General features: G+C 47.3%; 1 protein-coding gene across 2 annotated transcripts in view; it reads left to right on the top strand.

Moving 5' to 3' along the window:
* The window catches only part of BEND3 (BEN domain containing 3), a 34425-nt gene extending 13033 nt beyond the window's left edge, over positions 1-21392 (top strand). The window contains exons 1-4 of one of the 2 annotated variants that reach the window (XM_058566525.1): positions 881-1822; positions 2558-2605; positions 3099-3301; positions 15547-21392. In XM_058566525.1, the coding sequence (XP_058422508.1) occupies positions 2569-2605; positions 3099-3301; positions 15547-17793 (2487 nt within the window). In that variant the 5' untranslated portion in view covers positions 881-1822; positions 2558-2568 and the 3' untranslated portion in view covers positions 17794-21392. Of the gene's footprint in view, positions 1-880; positions 1823-2557; positions 2606-3098; positions 3302-15546 lie in introns of those variants that run through there. The other variant, XM_058566524.1, reaches the window with a different exon arrangement.
* Positions 21393-21727: the final 335 nt, after the last annotated feature.

Below are 21727 nucleotides of genomic sequence, written 5' to 3' on the forward strand. Positions count from 1 at the left end.
GGGAGTTCGGATGCCACCTCCCTGCCTGGGCCTCCCCCAGACACCCAGGTCAGGTGACATTATCAAACTCAAGGTTTGTTTCCTTGGAATGCAGTGGAAATTGTATTTGCTAAAATTCACCTCTGGTAAAATAGTTCTTGGACCCTGGGAGTTGACTTATTGTTTATTTTCCCTCAGTGTCACCTTGTATGTTATGTTTTTTGGTTTTTTTTTTTACGTAAATAACAAGGTTTTGTTTTATATAGTGTGAGGTTTCTTTGTGGTTTTTTTTTTGTGTGTGTGAGGAAGATCAGCCCGGAGCTAATATCCATGCCAATCCTCCTCTTTTTGCTGAGGAAGACTGGCCCTGAGCTAACATCTATTGCCAATCCTCCTCCTTTTTTTCCCCTTTTTCTCCCCAAAGCCCCAGTAGATAGTTGTATGTGATAGTTGCACATCTTTCTAGTTGCTGTATGTGGGACGCTGCCACAACATGGCTGGAGAAGCGGTGCCTCGGTGTGCGCCCAGGATCCGAACCCGGGCCGCCAGTATTGGAGCAACGCACACTTAACCGCTAAGCCGCGGGGCCGGTCCCAATGTGTTATGTTTTTCAGATAGCAGATAGTTTGGTAAGTAGGAATTAATTTCAGTTTCAAATAAATCTTAAATTTTCTTCTTCATTCTTCTGAAAATTAGTAATACAGGGATGAAAAGAATTGTGCCCGTCATAGCTATTGTGACACATTGAGCATAGTGCACCATGTCATATGTACTATGTAAGTGTGGCTATTATTAGTGAATTTTGAAGTTGTTTTTATCGTGTGCATAGATCACCTAGACACACTCTCTCTTACCCCCTCACTCCACCCCTCCATCTAAAACGGGACCACACACCATTCCATGGCTACACGATGAAAGGTTTACTGGACTTTGTAGATGGCATCGCTCTTCCTTACAGAAAGTTCTTAAGACATACTCATTAGCCCTTCACTCCTCTGATCCTTAACCAGAATAGGAACTCAGTATCTGCTGGCAGCTTAATCAGTTATGGGAAGCACAGCCCCTCAGTGTCAGTAGTACAGGCTGTCATGTGTATTCTTTTCCAATGTTTCTACCTCATTTATTGTTGTTAGTGCCGTCAAGTTGATTCCGACTCCTAGGGACCCTGTGCAGAGCTGAACCCTGCCTGGTCTTTTTGCACCATCCTCTCACCTTCCGGCGCTGTATCAGACAGTGCTCCACTGCTATTCATAGGGTTTTTTCGGAAGTGGGTGGCCAGGTCCTTCTTCATAGTCTATCTTAGTCTGGAAGCTCCACTGAAACCTGTCCACCCTGGGGGACCCTGCTGGTATTTGATATAGCGGTGGCATAGCTTTCAGCATCACAGTAACACGTGGCCACCACGGTGTGACAACTGACAGACGGGTGATGTGGTTCCCTGACCGGAAATGAACCTGGGGGGCGGTGGTGAGAGCACTGAATCTTAACCACTAGACCACCAGGGCTGGCTGTGCCTCATTTATACCTTATACTATTTATGGACACACTGTTAGGTAACTTGGAGAATCTCAAAGACTTGTAATGGTGATTTTAATCATGGTGTCCATTCCATTCCGGCTGGTGCCTAGGAGCCAGGGGCTAGCTCTGCACCGGACCCTGCAGCCCACCCGGGTCTCCACCACCCATTCCCGCCCTGTTCCCTCGTCAGTAAAAAAAAAAAGGGGTTTGGACCATATTGTGTGGAGTTTGAGAGCTCTAAAAACTCACAGTGCCTCTTTCTCCTCGTTGCTTCGGAAGGAAGGGCTAGACCAGCACCATCCAATAAAAACAAAATGCAAGCCACGTATGTAATTTCAAATTTTCTAGTAGCCACATTAAAAAAAGTGGAATTAATTTTAATAAAGTATTTTACTTAGCCCAATAAGTCCTAAATATTATCATTTCAATATGTAATCAATATAAAAAAATTTTAATGAGATATTTTATATTCTTTTTGCTATGCTAAGTCTTTGAAATCCAGTGTGAAATGCATACTCACAGCATGTCTCCATTTGGACTAGCCAGATTTTGGAGTCCTCAGGAACCACGTGTGACTAGTGGCTGCCGCATGGACAGCACAGGTCTTTTCGGACGACCTGGGGTCCTAAGACCTCAGGTTGGGCCCGTGGGATCCACAGCCTCCACCCTTAGTCAGCCTTTTCATTTTGTGGCTGGAATTTATGAAGCAGGGACTAACAGGAGATCATCCAAACTGGGATCTTTTGTAAGACTTGATTTTCTCCAGTAACGTTCCCCTCGCTCTGTAAGTGGCTCTCAGTCGATGCATCAGGCCACGTTCTGCCCACAGAAAGTCTTGGAGAAGTGCTCCCAGCAGGCACACAGGAGGCCTGGCTGCTTCGGAGCAACTGCAAACAAGAATAAGAGGAGGCAGTTTCCCAGGTTGTGGCAGAGCAGCGTCAGCTTAACCTTCTGTTACCGGAGCCCGGGCTCGGAGGGTCAGGGAACTTCTCATGGGCAGGGAAATTTAAGAAATAAATCAAGCAATAAATCGAGACTTTGTCTTTGTCTTTTCGTTTAGTGGAATAGAAGATGAACGCAACTGAATTCAGTGAAGATGTAGAAGAAGGTAAAAAAGTCTCTTTTTGAAAAATATGTTTAACTTAATATTTTTATTAGGTCATGCATTCACATTTCAAAGATATAAAAGATACATAATGAAAAATCAATGAAAAGTCTCCTCCCACTCCATTCCCATCCCCCTCCACCCACACACCTGTTATAAGTATCTTATGTATCTTTCCCGAGTTACTTTTTAAAAAGCATCATTTAAAAGATAGTATTTGTTACCCTCCTTCCATCTCCTCTCCCCTCCCCCCTAAAAGACTTTAAAACCAGTTTTGGAAAAAAATGTTCTTGGAACATGGCTTTATTTTATAGCACTAGTGTGGTAAGATAAAAATTACTGAGTGGGAAAGCGCAGTTTTATTGTGACTAGACATTATTATCTGAGTGGTGGTGTCAAGGGGCGGCCCAGGAACATCCCGTCGCCCAGGAACCCTGCTAATCTCTGAGCGGCCCAGTGGTCTTTCCCGCTGAGCCCTGTTTCTTCTCTGCCACAGTTCTAAAAAATAACACTGTGAAAGTGGAGACAGAGGCCGAAGATGCTGCCCTGGACTGCTCAGTGAGTTCCAGGTCTTCTGAGAAGCACCCTCTGGACAGCGTCTTCACTGCCCTCCAGGACTCCAGCAAGCGCAAGCAGCCGGGCAGCGATGGCCAGCCAGACTCTGTCCCCAGCGTGAAGAGGCGGCGGCTGATTCCTGAGGTGAGGGCCTGGCCCCTTCCACTATTTGGTTGGGCTCCAACCCTCTGATTAGACGTTGAATCTCTCTACTCGTGGGCATCAGGCAACTGCTAAACCCTTGGGCACGAGAAGGCTTTCATTTCAGCTGTCCCATCTCTGGCTTAAGTTTCTAGAAGGTGTCTTTAACTGGAAATCTTGTCTATGTCTGGATTCGTTAAGAGGAGTCTTCCCAATCCAACTGCTTTTGAGTTCATTGTTTTGCTTGCTCCACAGGGAAAGCAAGAACTTGTTGATAGCAAGGACTGTTGATAAAACCTTGCACAGTTTACATAGCACATACCTTATATAGCTTCCTGGGAAAGTTGAGGGTTAGCAGGTCTTTTCCTAAATCACATCCATCTTTTATATCCATTACAGGAGCTAGTTCCCTAAAGAAAGTCTTTAATGAATCATTTTGTAAAGAAGAGAATTCTTTTACATCAGACCTATTGTCCCCTAACCTGTTTTATAAATTTGCTCTATTACTTTAATCACCTGCTGGTTATATTGAACTTTGCTAAATTCTGAGAGAGAGAGAAAATGGAACTGGACATGGTGGCCCCCTCTAGCAGCCTACAGTCCAGATAGGAGACAAGACATGTACACAAAACGGTTAAAACTCAGGAGAGAGAGGCAGCTGTGGGAGACGAGGATGTGTGTGGCCTGGGACGCCTTGTCCGCGAGCTTCCCCACGGACCAGCAGATTACACCTTAAACTCTTAGAACATTTTCCCAAGCTCTCTACCCTAGATGCACCACTCACACACACAGACATGCACACACACAGGCTCTTTGGGGGACCCAGATAGGCATTTCGACTTCTGCTTTTCTGTCCAAAAGAGCCCATATTTTCCAGGCTCTTTACGATTAGCCAGAGCACCACAGAGTCTCAGCCTGGGCATCTTTGTGTCATTATTGGTTTGTTTTAATTCTCTTCTATTAGATGCTAGGGCAGATCCAAATAAATTGGGAATTAATGGTTTGAGACTTAGTGGATCTTCAATAAGTAAAAACTATTCTTTTCTTTAATTAGCAAAATGATGAGATTAAAATTTTCAGCAGGGTTTAAATATACATGTTTACATTATAATGAGGACTGACCTCCATTCCCCATCATGGAACATTGAGTGATACATTTACTTATTTATTTATTTGGGTTTTTTCCCCCCCAAACAGCTTTATTGAGATAGTCACATACTATACAATTCACCAATTTAAATTGTACAATTCAGTGATGTTAGTATATTCAGAGTTGTGCAACCATTACCACAATAAATTTTAGAACATTTTCATCAGCCCACAAAGAAATCCTCTGTCCAGTAGCAGTCACTCCCCATTCCCCCTCCTCCAGCTCCTGGCAACTAATCTACTTTCTCTATGGATTTGCCTATTCTGGACATTTCATGTAAATGGAATCATAGAATATGTGGCCTTTTGTATGTGGCTTCTTTTACTTAGCATAGTGTTTTCGAGGTTCATCCATGCTGTAACATGTATCAGTACTTCATTCCTTTTATATGGCCAAATAATATTCCATTGTGTGAATATACCACATTTTGTTTATCCATTCGTTAGTTGTTGGACATTTGGGTTGTTTCCACTTTTTGACCATTGTGAGTAATACTTGAGCAACACATTTTTAAGAATCTATAATGCCCAGAAAAGAAGTTGAATTTTTTTATACCTATGAGCATTTTTTATAAAGGATTAATTAGAAATATCCCACCCTTGCCCTGACTGCCTAAACCAGCCATGTGCGGCATACTCTGTGACTCTGGGGAAAGTCTCATGCGGGCGTGCAGTTTCAAAGGCAGTAAGTAGTGACCACAGATCAGAACTCAGATACCTGAAGGCTGAGATACCTGCTGTGGCAGATGAGAGCTACGAGGTGGTTAGTAGGATACTTGTTTGAAAAATATTTAGCCATTTGTTTTTTCTTATGTCTTATTTTAAACCATAACTTATTATCCTTTTCCCTAATGATCGATATTTAGGTGTTTTCCTCTTTTATGTCGTTAGAAATGGTGCCACAGGGACCATCCATATACAGAAGCCTAGTGCCCTTCTATGGGTGTGTCTGTGGGTCAGATTCCTAGAGGTTATTCTGCAAGTGTTGAGAAGTTTGAGAAGTGCTGTGCTCAGTTCTAAAGGAACTCCTGAAAACATTTTGTCTTCTGTGCGTCACATTGCATTTCTGCTTATGATCAATTCTGTAAAGTCCTTCAAGTTTGCAAGTAGAGCCAGAGTTCAAGAAATGGAACACAAAGTTGTGTGTATCGGTTCACTTTTGCTGTGTGGCAAACTGCCCCAACACTTAGCAACTTAAAACAACCACCATTTTATTTATTCCCAGTTCTACGAGTCAGCTGGCAGTTCTGCCATTTGCCCTGACATGTTGGGGCTGGGAGGTCGGGATGACCTCCTCCCATATCTGGGCCTCACCTGGGCGACTGGGATAACGGCAGCCTCCCTTTGTGCACTTTCTCACCCTCTAGTTCACAGGACGTGGCCGAGTTCCGAGGAGCAAGAGAGGGTCAGCCCCAGAGTGCAGACACTTTTCATGCCTCTGTTTGCATCACAGTTGCCAATGTGCCATTGATCAAAGCAAGTCATATGGCCAAACCTAGACTCAAGGGGTGCAAAAACAGACTCCACCTCCTGGAGGCAGGAGCCACAAAGTCACATGGCAAAGAGGCTTTCACACAAGGGTGGGGGAACTGCTGTGGCCGTTTTTATAAACAGTTCACCACAGGAAGGAACAGCAAGCTCTCTCAGCAAGGAGGAATTCCGACCACGTGTAGGCCAAGTTGTGGCCTTTGTGGACAGCCCGAGGTGGCCCTGTTGCCTCATTGCACAAATGGTGTCACTCTTTATCCTTTCATTCAGTAAATTTTTGTTGTCATGGCATCATAGAGAAGGAAGCATCTTTATATTCTTGGGGGCAGAAAGGGAAGGGGAAAGTTCTTACGATTTATATTTTAGTTGAATCCTTGAGTATGGAAAGCAAGTCAGAAAAGATCTGGCGTTGGGCTCGAGCTCCATCGAGGTTCATGGTGGAGGGATTCCCCTGAGCATCATAGGAATGGTGTGGGGTGCAGATGCTCTTGGTGGTCTGGGGAGGCAGCAAGCTTTGTCTGGCCAGAGCTTCGGGCATCTTCCAGGAATTCCGACATGTTTGGAGAAAAAGGAACCAAAAATGCATTTGAATATTTCTAATATGACTTGTCCAATTTACATATTCTAATTGGTCACATATGTTTACTTTTAAATGGATTGAATACACCAGGCAGTTCTAACCCATTAGATTCTGGGTATTTTATTAGCTTTGTTTATTTTTCTTAGTGTATATGAAGTGAGGTTGATATCCTTGCCTTCCTTCCTGTTCTATAAAAAGAATGTAAGTATAAACCTTTTGAAATTCTTGAGCTCCTTGTAGAAAGGTGTCCTGTGAATTCAAGGCAGTACTTTTTTTTTAAGTTTGTGTAAATGGATGTGTCAGTAAATCAATAGCCTCAGAACCCTGGGGGCTTTAGAACAATCCATCAGTTTTATGAAATTGTAGTGTATGTTGATTTTTCAAAAAATCAACACAATTTGGGGAGTATATATGGCTTTCTTAACCATTTTCACCACAGGCTGAGTGAGACAGGAGGAGCGAGAAGGCTGAAACAAGCGATAATCAAAGAAGTAGAAAGGAAGTGCAGTAAGTTATCGAGTACCTACTCGACAGATAGCCCCATTCCGTATCTTATTTCATTTGATCTGTATATCCAGTGATGGGAGAATTAATATCTCCACCGTGCAGATGAGCAAACTCGGGCATATAAGTTACAGTGCCAGGATGCCAGGGGGACAGCCTCGTTCCTGGTGTGAGGTACCAGGAATGATTGGGAACACTCTGGCCCCCGGGTCCCTGCTGTCCAGGAAGGTGAGCCCCACCTTCTCTCATCCAACCCACAGGAATGGTAAATACCAGAATGAGGGGCGAATTCACCATGGGGCCTTCAGCCAATTACGTGACCTCCCAGACTCTCAGGTTCCTCCACAGTGAGGAGGGATGATCGCTGTGTGGATCGTTGAGATGGCCCATGTATAGAGCCCAGCACAGGGCCTGCCCCACGTCACCCTTCAGAGTGGTTGTGTACTGCCCCAGGCCCCATCTCCAGCTCCCACTCCTTGTGGTCAGTATTCAGCTGCCTCCCTCCATGTTTATCTGAACAAAACCGGCATGGAATTGCCAAGGGAGGCCATTGGATGCCCTCTAGGACGCCGCAGGCCTGAGCGCCCTTGATTCTGAACTGCATCCAAGTTAGAACGTAGACCACCTTCCATCTTCTCCCCCCAGCCCCAAGGAGAGGGGAGGAGGGCGAAGGAGGGAGGATTGAGTAGTGGCCCTGATGCTAACGGTGAGTCACATTCAAATCATATCAGTGCTGACAACTTGTTTTATGTGTGACATTTCGTACAATGCTTAGAAGAAAAATAAAACAGCCCTCAAAATCTAACAAAAGGCTGTATAAAGACTTATTTGGCCCCTCTACCGCGAAAGGCTTCACGGCCAAATACAGCAGATGTGGGAGGTGAGCAGCCAACGTTTTTATTGGTAATCATCTTTTTATTCACGGAAGTGGGGGTGATACTCAGGAGCCCTGTGCCAGGCAGAAGTTAGCTTTGTTCTCCTGGGGTTTTTGTTTCTTTGTTTGTTTTTAATCATTGTGGTTTGTTTTTCACTTGGAGAACGGAAATGCCATCTCATTCGTTGAGTACAAATGCACTGACCACCTCAGTGTCCATTACTGTGCTACCAGCTGGAGACTCGTCATCGTTCCACAGCAACCATGGCAGATAGGTGCTGTGGCCGTTCCCATTTTGACGAGGCTCAGCGAAGTGACTGCTGCCAAGCCTGTCGTTTCACAACTGTGCACTTCAGCACCAGACTGGTAGCCCCAAGGGCTGTGGGGTATTTGTAAGACGCTGTGAGGAGCCTTTGAGGACATCTTGCCCTGACATTTTGTCATCCCATCTGGTCTTTCTCTTCTCCCCTCAGTATAGTTGCTTCGCCTCTCCAGATTCTTATTTCTTAGGCCTCATAGCACGTCTTTATCCTCACCATACACTGTCAGCAGTATAAGGATGACCCAGAGGGGAGAAGCCACGAGGGCAGAGACTGTGTCTGGCTTATTGCCTGTGTGCCCAGGGCCTTGCACAGTGCCTGCCAGATATTGGGCACCAGTGATGTTTACTGGCTCTGGGTGGCAGAGAGCACTTCCATACCTGATTGCCAACTATATCTTGTCATTTGATGATGATAAAATTTAATGATGATGATGAAGATAAAAATTCTGTTGAAAATGAAAAAGGTAAGCATCACCCCTGCCTTGATTATTTGGAGGGGGGTGGTGACACCAGCCCCCGAGAAGGCGTTTCACATGGTCTGCCCTTGATGCCACATTAATTCTCGACTCCTTGCTCTCTCAAAGGCATGCTGCTTTCTTGGTGTTCCAGTTTGCTGACTCTCTGGGCACCATTTAGCCACTCATCATTCATTGAACTGAATTCAGTGACTGCTCTGAATTGAATTCAGTGACTGCTCTTGGATTTGGAGTCTTGAGGAAGATGTTTAATGCTTGGAGTGTCTCCATGGTGACCCAAACCCTGGGATGTGGTTGGGCACGGACACATGGAAATCTCTCCTAAACAATCTACTGACCCCTCACTTGTAACCCAACATCAACCCCTTTTTTGATCAGATTCTCCAGCCGAGAGATTTGGGCATTCCCTCTTGAGTCTGAGGGTGCTCGTGGTAGAATGAAATGCCCTGATCACGTCCAGGATGGATGCTGGCGCCACAGAGCCTGAGCTGTGCAGCTGAGTTCCCATATGGTTGGAAGATGAGCCTGGGAGAATTGGGAATGGTGTCAGCCAGACATCCAGTGCCAAGTAGCACAGATTTAAAGATTTCTTGATACTCCTAGACAGCTGAGCAGAGATTTTATCATCAGCAGCAAATGCAGCCAGCCCGTCGTCGCCTTGGCAGCATTTGTGGAATTAATTGGAGCACTGAGTTGACAGGACACCAGTGTGGGGATATCTAAGAGCCTTCTCTTCGGTGCTGTGTTGTATTTTGTGTTGAATTGTGTATCCAGGGTCTCTGGGAGTGAAGAATATTGCCCTCTACTGGGACTCTAACTTAATTTTTTATTCAAGCAAGTTAGCCAAAAATGTTTCTATTGATAGCAATGTTTCCAACATGCTTGGTAGAAACTGAAAGATTTTTATTAATGAGGCTGAATATTGAGAGTTGTAGAGGGGATTTCCAGTTCCAATATACCCTGGCCTTCTGCCTGCTGTAGGAATGTGGGGGAGGCAGACAACTTCTGTTTGTTGTTGGTATTCAGACAGTTCACCCAGAAACTTCTCCCCGTACTTGTTTTCTACCCTGGGCATTAATTAGGGCAAACCTCCCACTAGAACACATGCTCTTGTGGCATGGCGTGTGAGCTTCTGGAGAGCTTGCTGCAGTGAATCGTATTTTAAATGTTTTAGTGGGACCACTTGTGGCAAAGCAAAGACCCCTCTTCTAAAATCACTCCTAATGTAGTTATGATTTTTTTTAACGATGGGCATTACAAACTCAAATTTCTCTATATTGGTAAAACTTCATGGTAATCTCAGGATTCATGGAACCTCCAGAATTATTTTGGTGTCATAGAATTCAATGGTGAATAAGTTGCTAAAAATCTAATTTACAGTCTACAGAAATTAGCAAGTGAGGCACTTTGAATTTATTAGGGCAGTGCTTTTCAACAGTGACCCACAATTATAAATCCACCTTTTAGAGATATACAGCTCACATATATGGCTTTGTATGTAAATATTTAGGCACACACGGAGAAACAAGACAAAACTTTCCTGAATTTACTTACTGTGTGCAATGCACTCTGATAGTTTCTATTCTATTTTCTTTTTTTCTTGCTTCCTACTTTTTTTTTTTTTCTTTCTTTCTTCTTCCTTCTCTTCCTCTTTCTTTCTTCTTGTGCTAGTCATGACCCACCAATTCAGCATCATCATTTACTAACAGGTCACAACCCACAGTTCCAAACATGCTGCCTTAGGGGTAGAGATTTTCACCTTCCTCCCTTCCTTTCTCCAAGTTTCTGATGTGGGGGTGTGGTTTCCTCCCACCTTTCCTCCCTCCCTTCCTTAGTAATCCTCTGCTTTCTGCCAGATAGCAGAACAAAAGAACTGTAAAGAGCTTAAAACCCCACCTCAGCTCAGTTATCCTGTATCCCTCCCTGCCCCAGCCATTAGGACAAGCCGACCTCGAAAAAGGGGAAAAAGGACCTCCCATGAGCGCCTTCCCTGCTGCATGCACAAAGTTCTCCTCTTGTTTACTGGTTGAGAGTAATCATCACAGCTAGTTTAATAAAAGGCCGGCTGTATTATCTCTGCTCTAGCTTGGGAATAGCACTGTTTAATAATAATCATATTATAAGAGTAAACATTTATTAAGCACTTGCTGTGATTCAGACACGGCTCAGTGCTTTATGTACATTATCTCATTAAGTCCTCACAACTACCTTGTGAGGCAGGCACCATTATTTATCCCTGAGTTGCACACAGGAAGCTGTGGCATGAAAGATCACGTCATTTGCCCAAGGTCACACAGAGGACAGCCTGAGCTGAGCCCTTATCCCCTCCTTTATGCCTCTCTGCAGTCATGTCATTCATGAAGCTGGTGGCCTGTCTGAATAGCACATATTTGAGAGTGGTGGCACCCCTGCCCTGCTAACCACCCATGCATGTGGTTGACAAACATTCATTGAGCTCTCCTGGGTCCCCTGCGCTCTGCTAGGCACTGGGGATAGACTCTGAAATGACATGGTCCCGTCATGTAACCATCATGCAGTGTGATGAGGGTGGAGACCACTCAGTGAGGAGACCCCAGGAGGGAGAGGGGCAGGTGGCAGGCTCCCCCACCTCAACACACCCCTGGTCCTCTGCTCTTGGGAAGTGTGGGGAGAGGGGAGGTGTAGGGAGACCAGGTACCTCTGACCCTCCATCAGGTCACACAAACAAACCCTGAAGAAAATATTGGCCAGCTCCATGGGATAATTAAACACTTATAAGAATGCTTTGGGGCCAGCCCGGTGGCGTAGTGGCTGAGTTCGCTCTCTCCACTTCAGTGGCCCAGGGTTCGCAGGTTCAGATCCCGGGCAAGGACATACTCACCGCTTATCAAGCCATGCTGTGGCAGCATCCCACATAAAATAGAGGAAGATGGGCACAGATGTTAGCCCAGGGCCAATCTTCCTCAGCAAAAAGTGGAGGGTTGGTGGGGCTGGCCTGGTGGTGTAGTGGTTAAGTTTGCACACTCCGCCTCTGGCACCTCAGGGTTCGCGGGTTCAGATCCCAGGTGCAGACCTGTGCACTGCTTATGGAGCCATGCTGTGGCAAGCGTCCCACATAAAGTAGAGGAGGATGGGTGCAGATGTTAGCCCAGGGCCAATCTTCCTCACCAAAAAAAGGAAAATAAAAGGCGGATTGGCAACAGATGTTAGATCAGGGCTAATCTTCCTCACAAAAAAAAAAAAAAGAATACCTTTATCTTCAAGTTCCTGAGAGAGTGAAGTAGTTTTTCTTTTGCAGAGATGCAAGAGAAAAATTAACCTTTCTCTAGTATGAGTCACATTATTCCATTATCTAAAAGAGAAGGTTCAGGAAGTAATTCATTAATTTAAATGAAATATAACGTGGGAGGTTCAGAAGGAGCAGAGTTGTATATGTTTATGTGGCCTCATGTCTGTTTTCACTTGGGCCTCCATATTGCTCTGCCATTGTAAAGCTAACCTCTTGAGATTGTCTCTTTTCCCTACATCTTTTTAGGCTACAAGAGAAAAACACCTCATGTACTTTTTGTGCTGGCTTAGTTATCTGAAGGCTTACAAATGACATTGAATCTGGCTGGATGAGATAAACTGAGAGCAGACACCGTCTCCCTGCTACCCAGAGAGGACCAACAGCATCAGGAACTTGTTAGAAATGCAGAGGCAGGAATCAGAATCTGCCTGCTAACAAGATCCCTGGTGATTCACATGCACATTAGAGTTTCAGAAGCCCGTCAGAAGCCCAGGGCTGGGCCAGGCTGCACCGAGGATCTTTTCCGCGGGTGTGGAGGCATCCTAAGGATGCACTTGGTCTTGTCCATTCTCTAGCTGCCCGAGACACATGCATGTCTGTGGAAGCACACGCTTTGTGCTTCAACCCTGCCTGCCCCCCTGACAGCCCCCAGTGCTCACCAGTTAGCTCTTCTACGTAATTATTTTTTTTTTTTCTTAAAGATTTTATTTATTTATTTTTTCCCCCCAAAGCCCCAGTAGATAGTTGTGTGTCATAGCTGCACATCCTTCTAGTTGCTGTACGTGGGATGCGGCCTCAGCATGGCCAGAGAAGCAGCGCGTCGGTGCGAGCCCGGGATCCGAACCCGGGTCGCCAGCAGTGGAGCGCACTCACTTAACCACTAAGCCACGGGGCCGGCCCCTCTTCTACGTAATTAAACCCTCAGAAATATTCCAAGAAGTTTTTGGGTCAAATGCAATATTTGTCAAAAACAGCATATTTATGACTGAAATACAATGAATGGCACATATTTAAAGTGTACCATTTGATAAGTTTTGACATGTGTATACCAGTGAAACCACCTCACAGTCAAGATGATAAACGTATCCATCACCTGCTACCACTCGTTTCCTTGTGCCCCTCCCCCCACCCCCAGGTACCCACTAATCTGCCTTCTGTCACTGCAGATAAGTTTGCATTTTCTCAAATTTTCTGTGAATGGAATCATGCAGTCTGGCCTCTTTGGTTTGTCTGGCTTCTTTCACTCAGCATGATGATTGTGAGATTCATCGTTGAGTATCACGTTTATCAGTTCCTTTGCTGAGTAGTATTGCGTTATATGAATATACACAATTTCTCTTTATTGTTGATTAAAAACTTGGATTGTTTCTAGTTTGGGGCTACTTACAAACAGGGCTGCCATGAACATCTGTGTACAGGTCTTTGTATGGTCCTGTGCTTTCATTTTGCTTGGTGAATAACTACCTAGGAGTGGAATACCTGCATCATATGGTCCCATGTATGTTTAACTTTTTTAGAAGTTAGAAATACCAACTTTTCCAGAGTGGTTACACCATTTTATATCCCCACCAGCAACGCATGCGAGTTCCAGTTCCTTCATCCCGTCTCCAGCACTGGGTATTGTCCATCTTTTTGATTATACCCATTCTGGTGGGGGTGATGTGGTGTCTCATTGTGGTTTTAGTTTGCCTGTTACTAATGAACATCTTTTTTTTTTTCTTTTTTTGGTGAGGAAGATTAGCCCTGAGCTAACATCTGTTGCCAATCCTCTTTTTGCTAAGGAAGATTGGCCCTGGGCTAATATCTGTGCCCATCTTCCTCTAGTTTATATGTGGGACGCCTGCCACAGTATGGCTTGATAAGCGGCACGTAGGTCTGTGCCTGGGATCTGAACCTGCAAACCCTGGGTTACCGAAGCGGAACGTGCAAACTTAGCCACTACGCCACCAGGCTGGACCCCAATGAGCATCTTTTTATGTGCTTATTTGCCGTTTATATATCTTCTTTGGCTTTTGAAATCATTAATTGGGCTGTATGTCATTATTGAGTTTGAGAGTTCTTGATGTACTCTGGATATGAGTCCTTTATCAGATAAGTGATTTGCCAATATTTTCCTCCAGTCTAGGCTTGTTTTTCATTCTTTTAACAGTGTCTTTTGAAGAGCACAAGCTTTTAATTTTGATGAAATCCATCTTGTCAATTTGTTCTCTTATGGTTTATACTTATGATGTTGTGTCTTAGAAATATTCGCCTAAACCAAGGTCACAAAGGATTTCTTTTGTTTTCTTCTAGAAGAGTTAGAATTTTAAGTTAGGTTTTGTATTTAAGTCCACAATCCATTTTGAGTTAATTTTTGTATATGGTACATGGTAGGATTAAAAAATATTATTTTTACATATGTATATACAATTGTTCCAGCATCACTTGTTGAAAAGATTATCCATTCTCCAGTGAATTGCCTTTGAACCTTTGTCAGAAATCACTTGTCCATGTATATGTGTAAATAAGCTTCTTAAAATATCCAGGGCTTGGCAATGGGGAAAACTACTGATGAAAGCAGTGAGAACCCTGGGTTCCAGATGGTCAAGGTGATTGCCATCTGTCCATTGGTGGTGGAGGTTGGATTCAAGCTTTGGGGTCCTAAAAGAGTATCTTGAGCTTGCCTGGGAGTTTGGCAAGACTTGACCTGCAGAGTGTGCCATCCTTGGGTGAGCTGAGGAAACAGTCCCCCAAATCACTTTTGGTAGGGCTTCATTCTCTCGCAGAACCTCTGTTGAGCAAGGCTGGATAGTATGCAGAGGAGAAAGGTTAATTCATTACATGCAGTGGGTGCCTTAGGACTGTGGGGCTTAATTCTCTCCTGGAATTCTGGTGGAGAAAGGCTGCTGGACCAACAAGGAGACCAAGACTTAGAAATCTGGGAGGCCCCATCACCTTACAGAATCTCACAGTTGCGCAGGCTCTAGGAAGTTCTGGGCTTGCCCTTTTCCAGTCCAAGATAAGACGTGATTCCAGGCAGTATTAGGGTTGGCAGCAGACTGCCGCTCTCTAGACCCCAGTTCTTCTGTGCCCACCACCGTGCATCTCAGGAGCCGTCCTGAGTGGAGACGCCTGCTCTCCTAGAGGCTGCAGACGAGGACACACTGCTGCTTCTGGAGCCCCTCTGAGATCCCTGTCTGAGAGCAGCCTGGGACCCGGTCAGTGAGGTGACCTGCCCAGGGCAGGGCCATCACAGGAGCTCCTCGCATTTCCATGGTCTCTCTGTCAACCTAGCAGCCTTCTCACCCGGCCTTGCCAGCCTCTGTGCTGGGTCTCCCAGCAGGCCCTGTGGCAGGAAGTCCACACTGGTGTCCATCCTGGTCCAGCCTGAGCCTCTATTGGGAAGTGGGGAGAGGGAGCAGGTGTGGTGCTGGGACGCAGGTGTGTATTAGTGGTGCGTCCCTGCCCGGGCAGAGGGATTCTGGGCGAGGGAGGCAGTTTCTCACGTGCTCCTGAGATTGACCTTGGCCCCTCTGTGTGTGTGACACAGACCCGTGTCTGGTGTAATGAATCAGAACACCCACCTAACTCACTTTTCTGTTTTCCAGGCGCTCCTAGCAGGCATGCGGAACCGGGAGAACAGCTCGCCCTGCCAGGGCAACGGGGAGCAGGCCGGCAGGGGCAAGAACTTAGGCTCCGCGTGGCCGGGCGAGGAGGAGCCCTGCAACGACGTGACCACCCCGTCCTACAAGAAGCCTCTGTACGGCATCTCGCACAAGATCATGGAGAAGAAGAATCCTCCCGCCGGGGACGCGCTCAACACCTACGAGCTCTTCGAGAAGGCAAACCCCGGCAACAGCCCCTCACCGCTGCGGCTCCTGAACGAGCCACAGAAGCGGGACTGTGGCAGTGCCACAGCGGCCACCGATGGTGACCCTAACATCTACTTTCTGATCCAGAAGATGTTCTACATGCTCAACACGCTCTCCTCCAACATGTCGCAGCTGCACAGCAAGGTGGACCTGCTCTCCCTGGAGGTGAGCCGCATCAAGAAGCAGGTAAGCCCCTCCGAGATGGTGGCCAAGTTCCAGCCGCCCCCTGAGTACCAACTCACGGCGGCCGAGCTCAAGCAGATCGTGGACCAGAGCCTGTCGGGCGGTGACCTGGCCTGTCGCCTGCTGGTGCAGCTCTTCCCCGAGCTCTTCAGCGACGTGGACTTCTCCCGCGGCTGCAGTGCCTGCGGCTTCGCGGCCAAGCGCAAGCTGGAGTCGCTGCACCTGCAGCTCATCCGCAACTACGTGGAGGTCTACTACCCATCGGTGAAGGACACGGCCGTGTGGCAGGCCGAGTGCCTGCCCCAGCTCAACGACTTCTTCAGCCGCTTCTGGGCCCAGCGGGAAATGGAGGACAGCCAGCCGGCGGGCCAGGTTGCCAGCTTCTTTGAGCCTGAGCAGGTGGACCCGGGCCACTTCCTGGACAGCAAGGACCAGGAGGAGGCCCTGTCCCTGGACCGGAGCAGCACCATCGCCTCAGACCACGTGGTGGACACGCAGGACCTCACCGAGTTCCTGGATGAGGCCTCGTCCCCCGGCGAGTTCGCCGTCTTCCTTCTCCACCGGCTTTTCCCCGAGCTCTTCGACCACCGGAAGCTGGGCGAGCAGTACAGCTGCTACGGGGACGGCGGCAAGCAGGAGCTGGACCCGCAGCGGCTGCAGATCATCCGCAACTACACGGAGATCTACTTCCCCGACATGCAGGAGGAGGAGGCCTGGCTGCAGCAGTGCGCCCAGCGCATCAACGACGAGCTCGAGGGCCTGGGGCTGGACGCGTGCAGCGAGGGTGAGCCGCCGCGGGACGACTGCTACGACTCGTCCAGCCTGCCCGATGACATCTCCGTGGTCAAGGTGGAGGACAGCTTCGAGGGCGAGCGGCCCGGCCGGCGGTCCAAGAAGATCTGGCTGGTGCCCATCGACTTCGACAAGCTGGAGATCCCGCAGCCCGACTTCGAGGTGCCGGGCGCCGACTGCCTGCTCAGCAAGGAGCAGCTGCGCAGCATCTACGAGAGCAGCCTGTCCATCGGCAACTTCGCCTCGCGCCTGCTGGTGCACCTCTTCCCCGAGCTCTTCACTCACGAGAACCTGCGCAAGCAGTACAACTGCAGCGGCTCCCTGGGCAAGAAGCAGCTGGACCCCTCCCGCATCAGGCTCATCCGCCACTACGTGCAGCTGCTCTATCCGCGGGCGAAGAACGACCGCGTCTGGACCCTGGAGTTTGTGGGCAAGCTGGACGAGCGCTGCCGGCGCCGGGACACGGAGCAGAGGCGCTCCTACCAGCAGCAGCGCAAGGTCCACGTGCCGGGCCCCGAGTGCAGGGACCTGGCGAGCTATGCAATCAACCCCGAGAGGTTCCGAGAGGAATTTGAGGGCCCCCCGCTGCCCCCCGAGAGAAGCAGCAAAGACTTCTGCAAGATCCCCCTGGACGAGCTGGTGGTCCCCTCGCCCGACTTTCCGGTGCCTTCGCCGTACCTGCTGTCGGACAAGGAGGTGCGCGAGATCGTGCAGCAGAGCCTCTCCGTGGGCAACTTCGCCGCGCGCCTCCTCGTCCGGCTCTTCCCGGAACTCTTCACCGCCGAGAACCTGCGGCTGCAGTACAACCACTCCGGGGCCTGCAACAAGAAGCAGCTGGACCCCACGCGGCTGCGGCTCATCCGGCACTACGTGGAGGCCGTCTACCCCGTGGAGAAGATGGAGGAGGTGTGGCACTACGAATGTATCCCCAGCATTGACGAGCGGTGCCGCCGCCCCAACAGGAAGAAATGCGACATCCTGAAGAAAGCCAAGAAAGTGGAGAAGTGATGGGCACCCTACGGACTGAGCGTTCTTTTGGAGCACGTGTATGGCATCCACAGACACGCACCTTATGTTCTTGGGGAGTGGCTTACTACATTTGCACACGTACACACCCACCCAACCACGAGAAAGAAGCCTTGCATTTTTGATCTCTTGTCCTTACGCCTCTTGTTCTGTGTGCCCTGGTGGTGCAGAGTGTGGGGAGAGCCGAGCTGTGCCAGCAGAGAGGCCTCAGGAGTAGGGGCTCTCTCTCCTTGGCTGTGTCCTCCCCACCCCCTCACAATTTGAAATGCAAATTCAGCAATTCTCTTGTTCCTCTTCCCACATTTTACATCTTCCATTTTTATCAAATGTTTTTTAATTAAAAAGAAACCCTTTTTAAAAAAATCATTGGTCTCTTTGGGGGCCATTTTACTTAGAGAAAAAAAATCTTTTAAATATTTGAGGTGAAGTACTGTAAGATGACTTCAGTTGCTGGGGTTTTTTTCTTAAAGATGGTTGCAGATTTATGAAATTTTTAGAAGTGCCATGTTCCCTGCATGATGGCTAATAATAGCTTCAGGTGGTATAGAGACCGATTTTACTGATCTTGTCTTTTACATCTGATTTTGGAAGAGTCAAAATGCCCCTTGCATGGCAGTGGAGGGGATGGAGTAGTGTGATGTTGTTTCTGACCATGGCCGCAGTCTCCCTTCCACTGTGGTGCCAAGGAAGGGGCTCATGCGCGGCCTGGCCTGTGCGTCACTGCTGCGTTGGTAGAATGTCGTGCGCACTCTCTGTAGACGAGAACACTGGATGATGATGATGACGATGATATGAATGTAGATAGACGTGGAAACCTGTTCACGGTGTCTTCACTTGAGCTGTGTCCGTCCACTGCCCCCTTCTCTCGCCACACCAGAATGCTGGTTGGAGCAGCAGACACGTTTCCTTGGAAAACTGTGTGTGTGGCTATTTGGCTTCTTGTTTGGTTTAAGGATGGGCCCCTTTGGGCTCACCAAGAACTGTTTACTTTCCGTGTGTGTATTTGTACAAAACCCGGGTTCTGGGAGCTGTCTGGTGACTTCACCACACCTCAGTGTTAGCTTCTCCAGTCAGTACACATCCTTGTTCCTCAGGGCGGGCCCAAGCCTCAGGGCCCTCCTGGGGACACCTGGTATTGGAAGGACACAGGTCATTTCAAATGGGGCTCCCATGTCCCTTCCCAGGGTCCACTCAGAGCTTTCCCCTCAGACTCCCCAGAAGGTCCTGCTCTCCTACATCTGGCTGGTCCCTTGGCCTCAGGTTGAGACATCTTGTCTCTCCCCAGGGGTTGGGAAGGTCACACAGCTACAGGCCAACAGCGTGCTCTCCAGGAGTTCCAACCGGGAAATTCCCCAGTACGTAGAGTCCGTAAAAACAATACCTTTACCTACCTGATTCTGGGGACTAAATACCTAAGAGGGAAAGGAAATAGTCTAACCCAAACTGAGTACATCCTAGCAGAAACCTGGAAAATGAATTGACTCACACAGAGCGGTCATGAACCCTTGTGGAATGTTATAGATTTAATAACCTAATGGCTTCATATTTTGCTACCTTAAAATGCAGAAAGAGAAACAATCTGTGAATTTTCTTTATACAGCTGATAAGGATTTCAGTGCCAGGGCTATATGACATCATTTTGCTTGCACCTAGTGGGCATTTTTTTTTTAATGACAAGATTTTGAGCAATGTAAAGTTGTTGATCTAACTTCAGTAAATTTGCCTCTAAATGTAATTTACAGATTATTTCTGTTGAAATTGCAGACCTAAATTATTGAAATTTAGAAATGCACAAGGACTTAATGACTCTCTCTCTCATCCACTTACACGTGAACACACACATTTGTTAGTAAAAAACTGAAGTGAGATGGAGACCTACGTGAATAACAAATTCAACCTCTTTGTGCCTGGAAAGAAGGGACTGGAGCAGCCAGGAGACTCACTTTTCCCCCTCACTTGGGCCTTTCTCTATGCCTTAGTCTCTCCAACATACAAACGCATGCATGCACGCACACACACCTGTACACACACGCCCTACCCAAAGATGGCGGTGGCACTCTCACCTGCTGGCCCTGCTGGTTGGAGGGTGCCGTGGAATTTGTTCTGGTCTCTAGGACTTATCAAAGAGGATTCCAAGCCATGTGAAAACTGCCCTGCTTTCTAGAGGGTGGAATGTGACCCTGCAACTTCAGAAGCACAATCATGTATTAAAAAAAAATTCTATCTACCCACATTGGAGAAATCAACAGGTTCTAGGTTCCAGGAATGAAATATGTCTCTTTATAACCTAGAGCATGTTCAATTTTTAGAAGTCGTATTTTGATGGATTCCTTAATACCTTTCCTTTGTAGGGCTTCTTCCCCCCAAATCTTAGAGTCCCTTTCAGAGAAGAGAGGTGGACACGCTCTGAGAGCTGTTTCCTGTCCCTCTGACTGTCTTGTCAGGAAACGCCTGCGGGTCCTGCGTCTGTCTGTATGGTGTCCTCAGTTCTCCAGCCATACAGGCAGGCTCCAGGGACCGTTTTTTACATGAAGCAATAGAAGTACAAAATACTTATTTTTTCCAAAATTTGATGTTTTCCATAAAATCTGTTGGCAAACCCCTTTCCCATCCCCATCTCAATTTTGGGTTTTTACTTGTTGGTTTTTTGGATTTGTTTTGTTTTGCCTTTTATCTGGAAGACTAAAGAATTAGCACAGACACATTCTGATGTTAAGTAAAATAGCAAGTCACAATAGGCGGTAGTGTCCCTCGTTTTCTCTGTTAGCAAGTTTTAAAGAATGTATGAAGATAGTCGTGAATGTACTAGATGTTCTAATCCTGCTTCAGTTCACTTGGGCTGTGTCTACGTGACAACGAACGTCTGACAGGGAATAAAGTCATGTCTAGTGTCATGGGCGTTAGTGTGTCCCTCTCCCTTCAGTGTTGGCCCCAAACCTTCCTTTCTCTTTAAGTTTGGGAGGAGGGGGTACCACATCAGCAGCAATCATCAACCAACCAATGGGATCTACGTAGTGGTGAGTGGATTAGCTGTTTAAATGGTAGGAGTGGCTGGCCTGACCACACCGCAGCATGACCCTTGGGTTCCTGTAGAGCTGGCCTCAGTTTCCACCTTTCTCTGAAATCTTTGCTTCTTGCCTGGTTGAGGGGGGGGGGGTCTCAGACCCCTGATTGGAGGTCACTGAGCTGTCACCCTGCCTGGAATGTGGGCAGACGATATGAAGTAGGGGTGGGACCAAGGGGCTGTGACTGCCATTTGGAAATACTTGCCTCGAGTAGATCCAGCCTTAATGTTTTCTGACATCCTAGTGATAGCAGACCCTGCACAAAGTGGATATCAGAGTCAATACTGTGAGGAGACAAAATAATGAGAATAGTTTTACCAAAGATAATGAAATACTGAATAATGTCTGCATTTTACCATTGATTTGAGTGCATCCTTAGAAAACTGAATGTAACAAAAACCCAGGACATTTTTGGAAGTTGTATGCTCTCTAGCAACTTTGTGTGAATTTTTATACAAGCACTGTTTTCTGAGTTATATAAAATGTTATAAAAATAGAAAAAATATGGTCTTGTCACATCTTTTCTCAGGGCAGAGGTCTCTCAGAACATGTCTTGGTCTATTTGTCTTTCCGTGCGGCCTCCTCACCCCCTCCCAGGGGACGACACGAATGCTCAGGGGCATCTCACTCTCAGCCTCTCAGGCTTCCACACACTGGGTGTCAGGTACAGCTCACAGGACTTCAGTTTGTCACAGCTGAATGACTGAGAAGTCCCCAAATGAATCCTAGCCCGTTTCTACACAAACCACTTCCTGGCCGTGCAGCAGGAGGCATGGTTGACCTTACCTTCCCTGGTCAGGTGCCAGACCCGCCTGCCTGCTGCCCAGCTAGCAGAGCTTCCGTTCACTCTT

The sequence above is a fragment of the Diceros bicornis genome, chromosome 23 (assembly GCF_020826845.1).
Source record: "Diceros bicornis minor isolate mBicDic1 chromosome 23, mDicBic1.mat.cur, whole genome shotgun sequence".
NCBI lineage: Eukaryota > Metazoa > Chordata > Mammalia > Perissodactyla > Rhinocerotidae > Diceros > Diceros bicornis.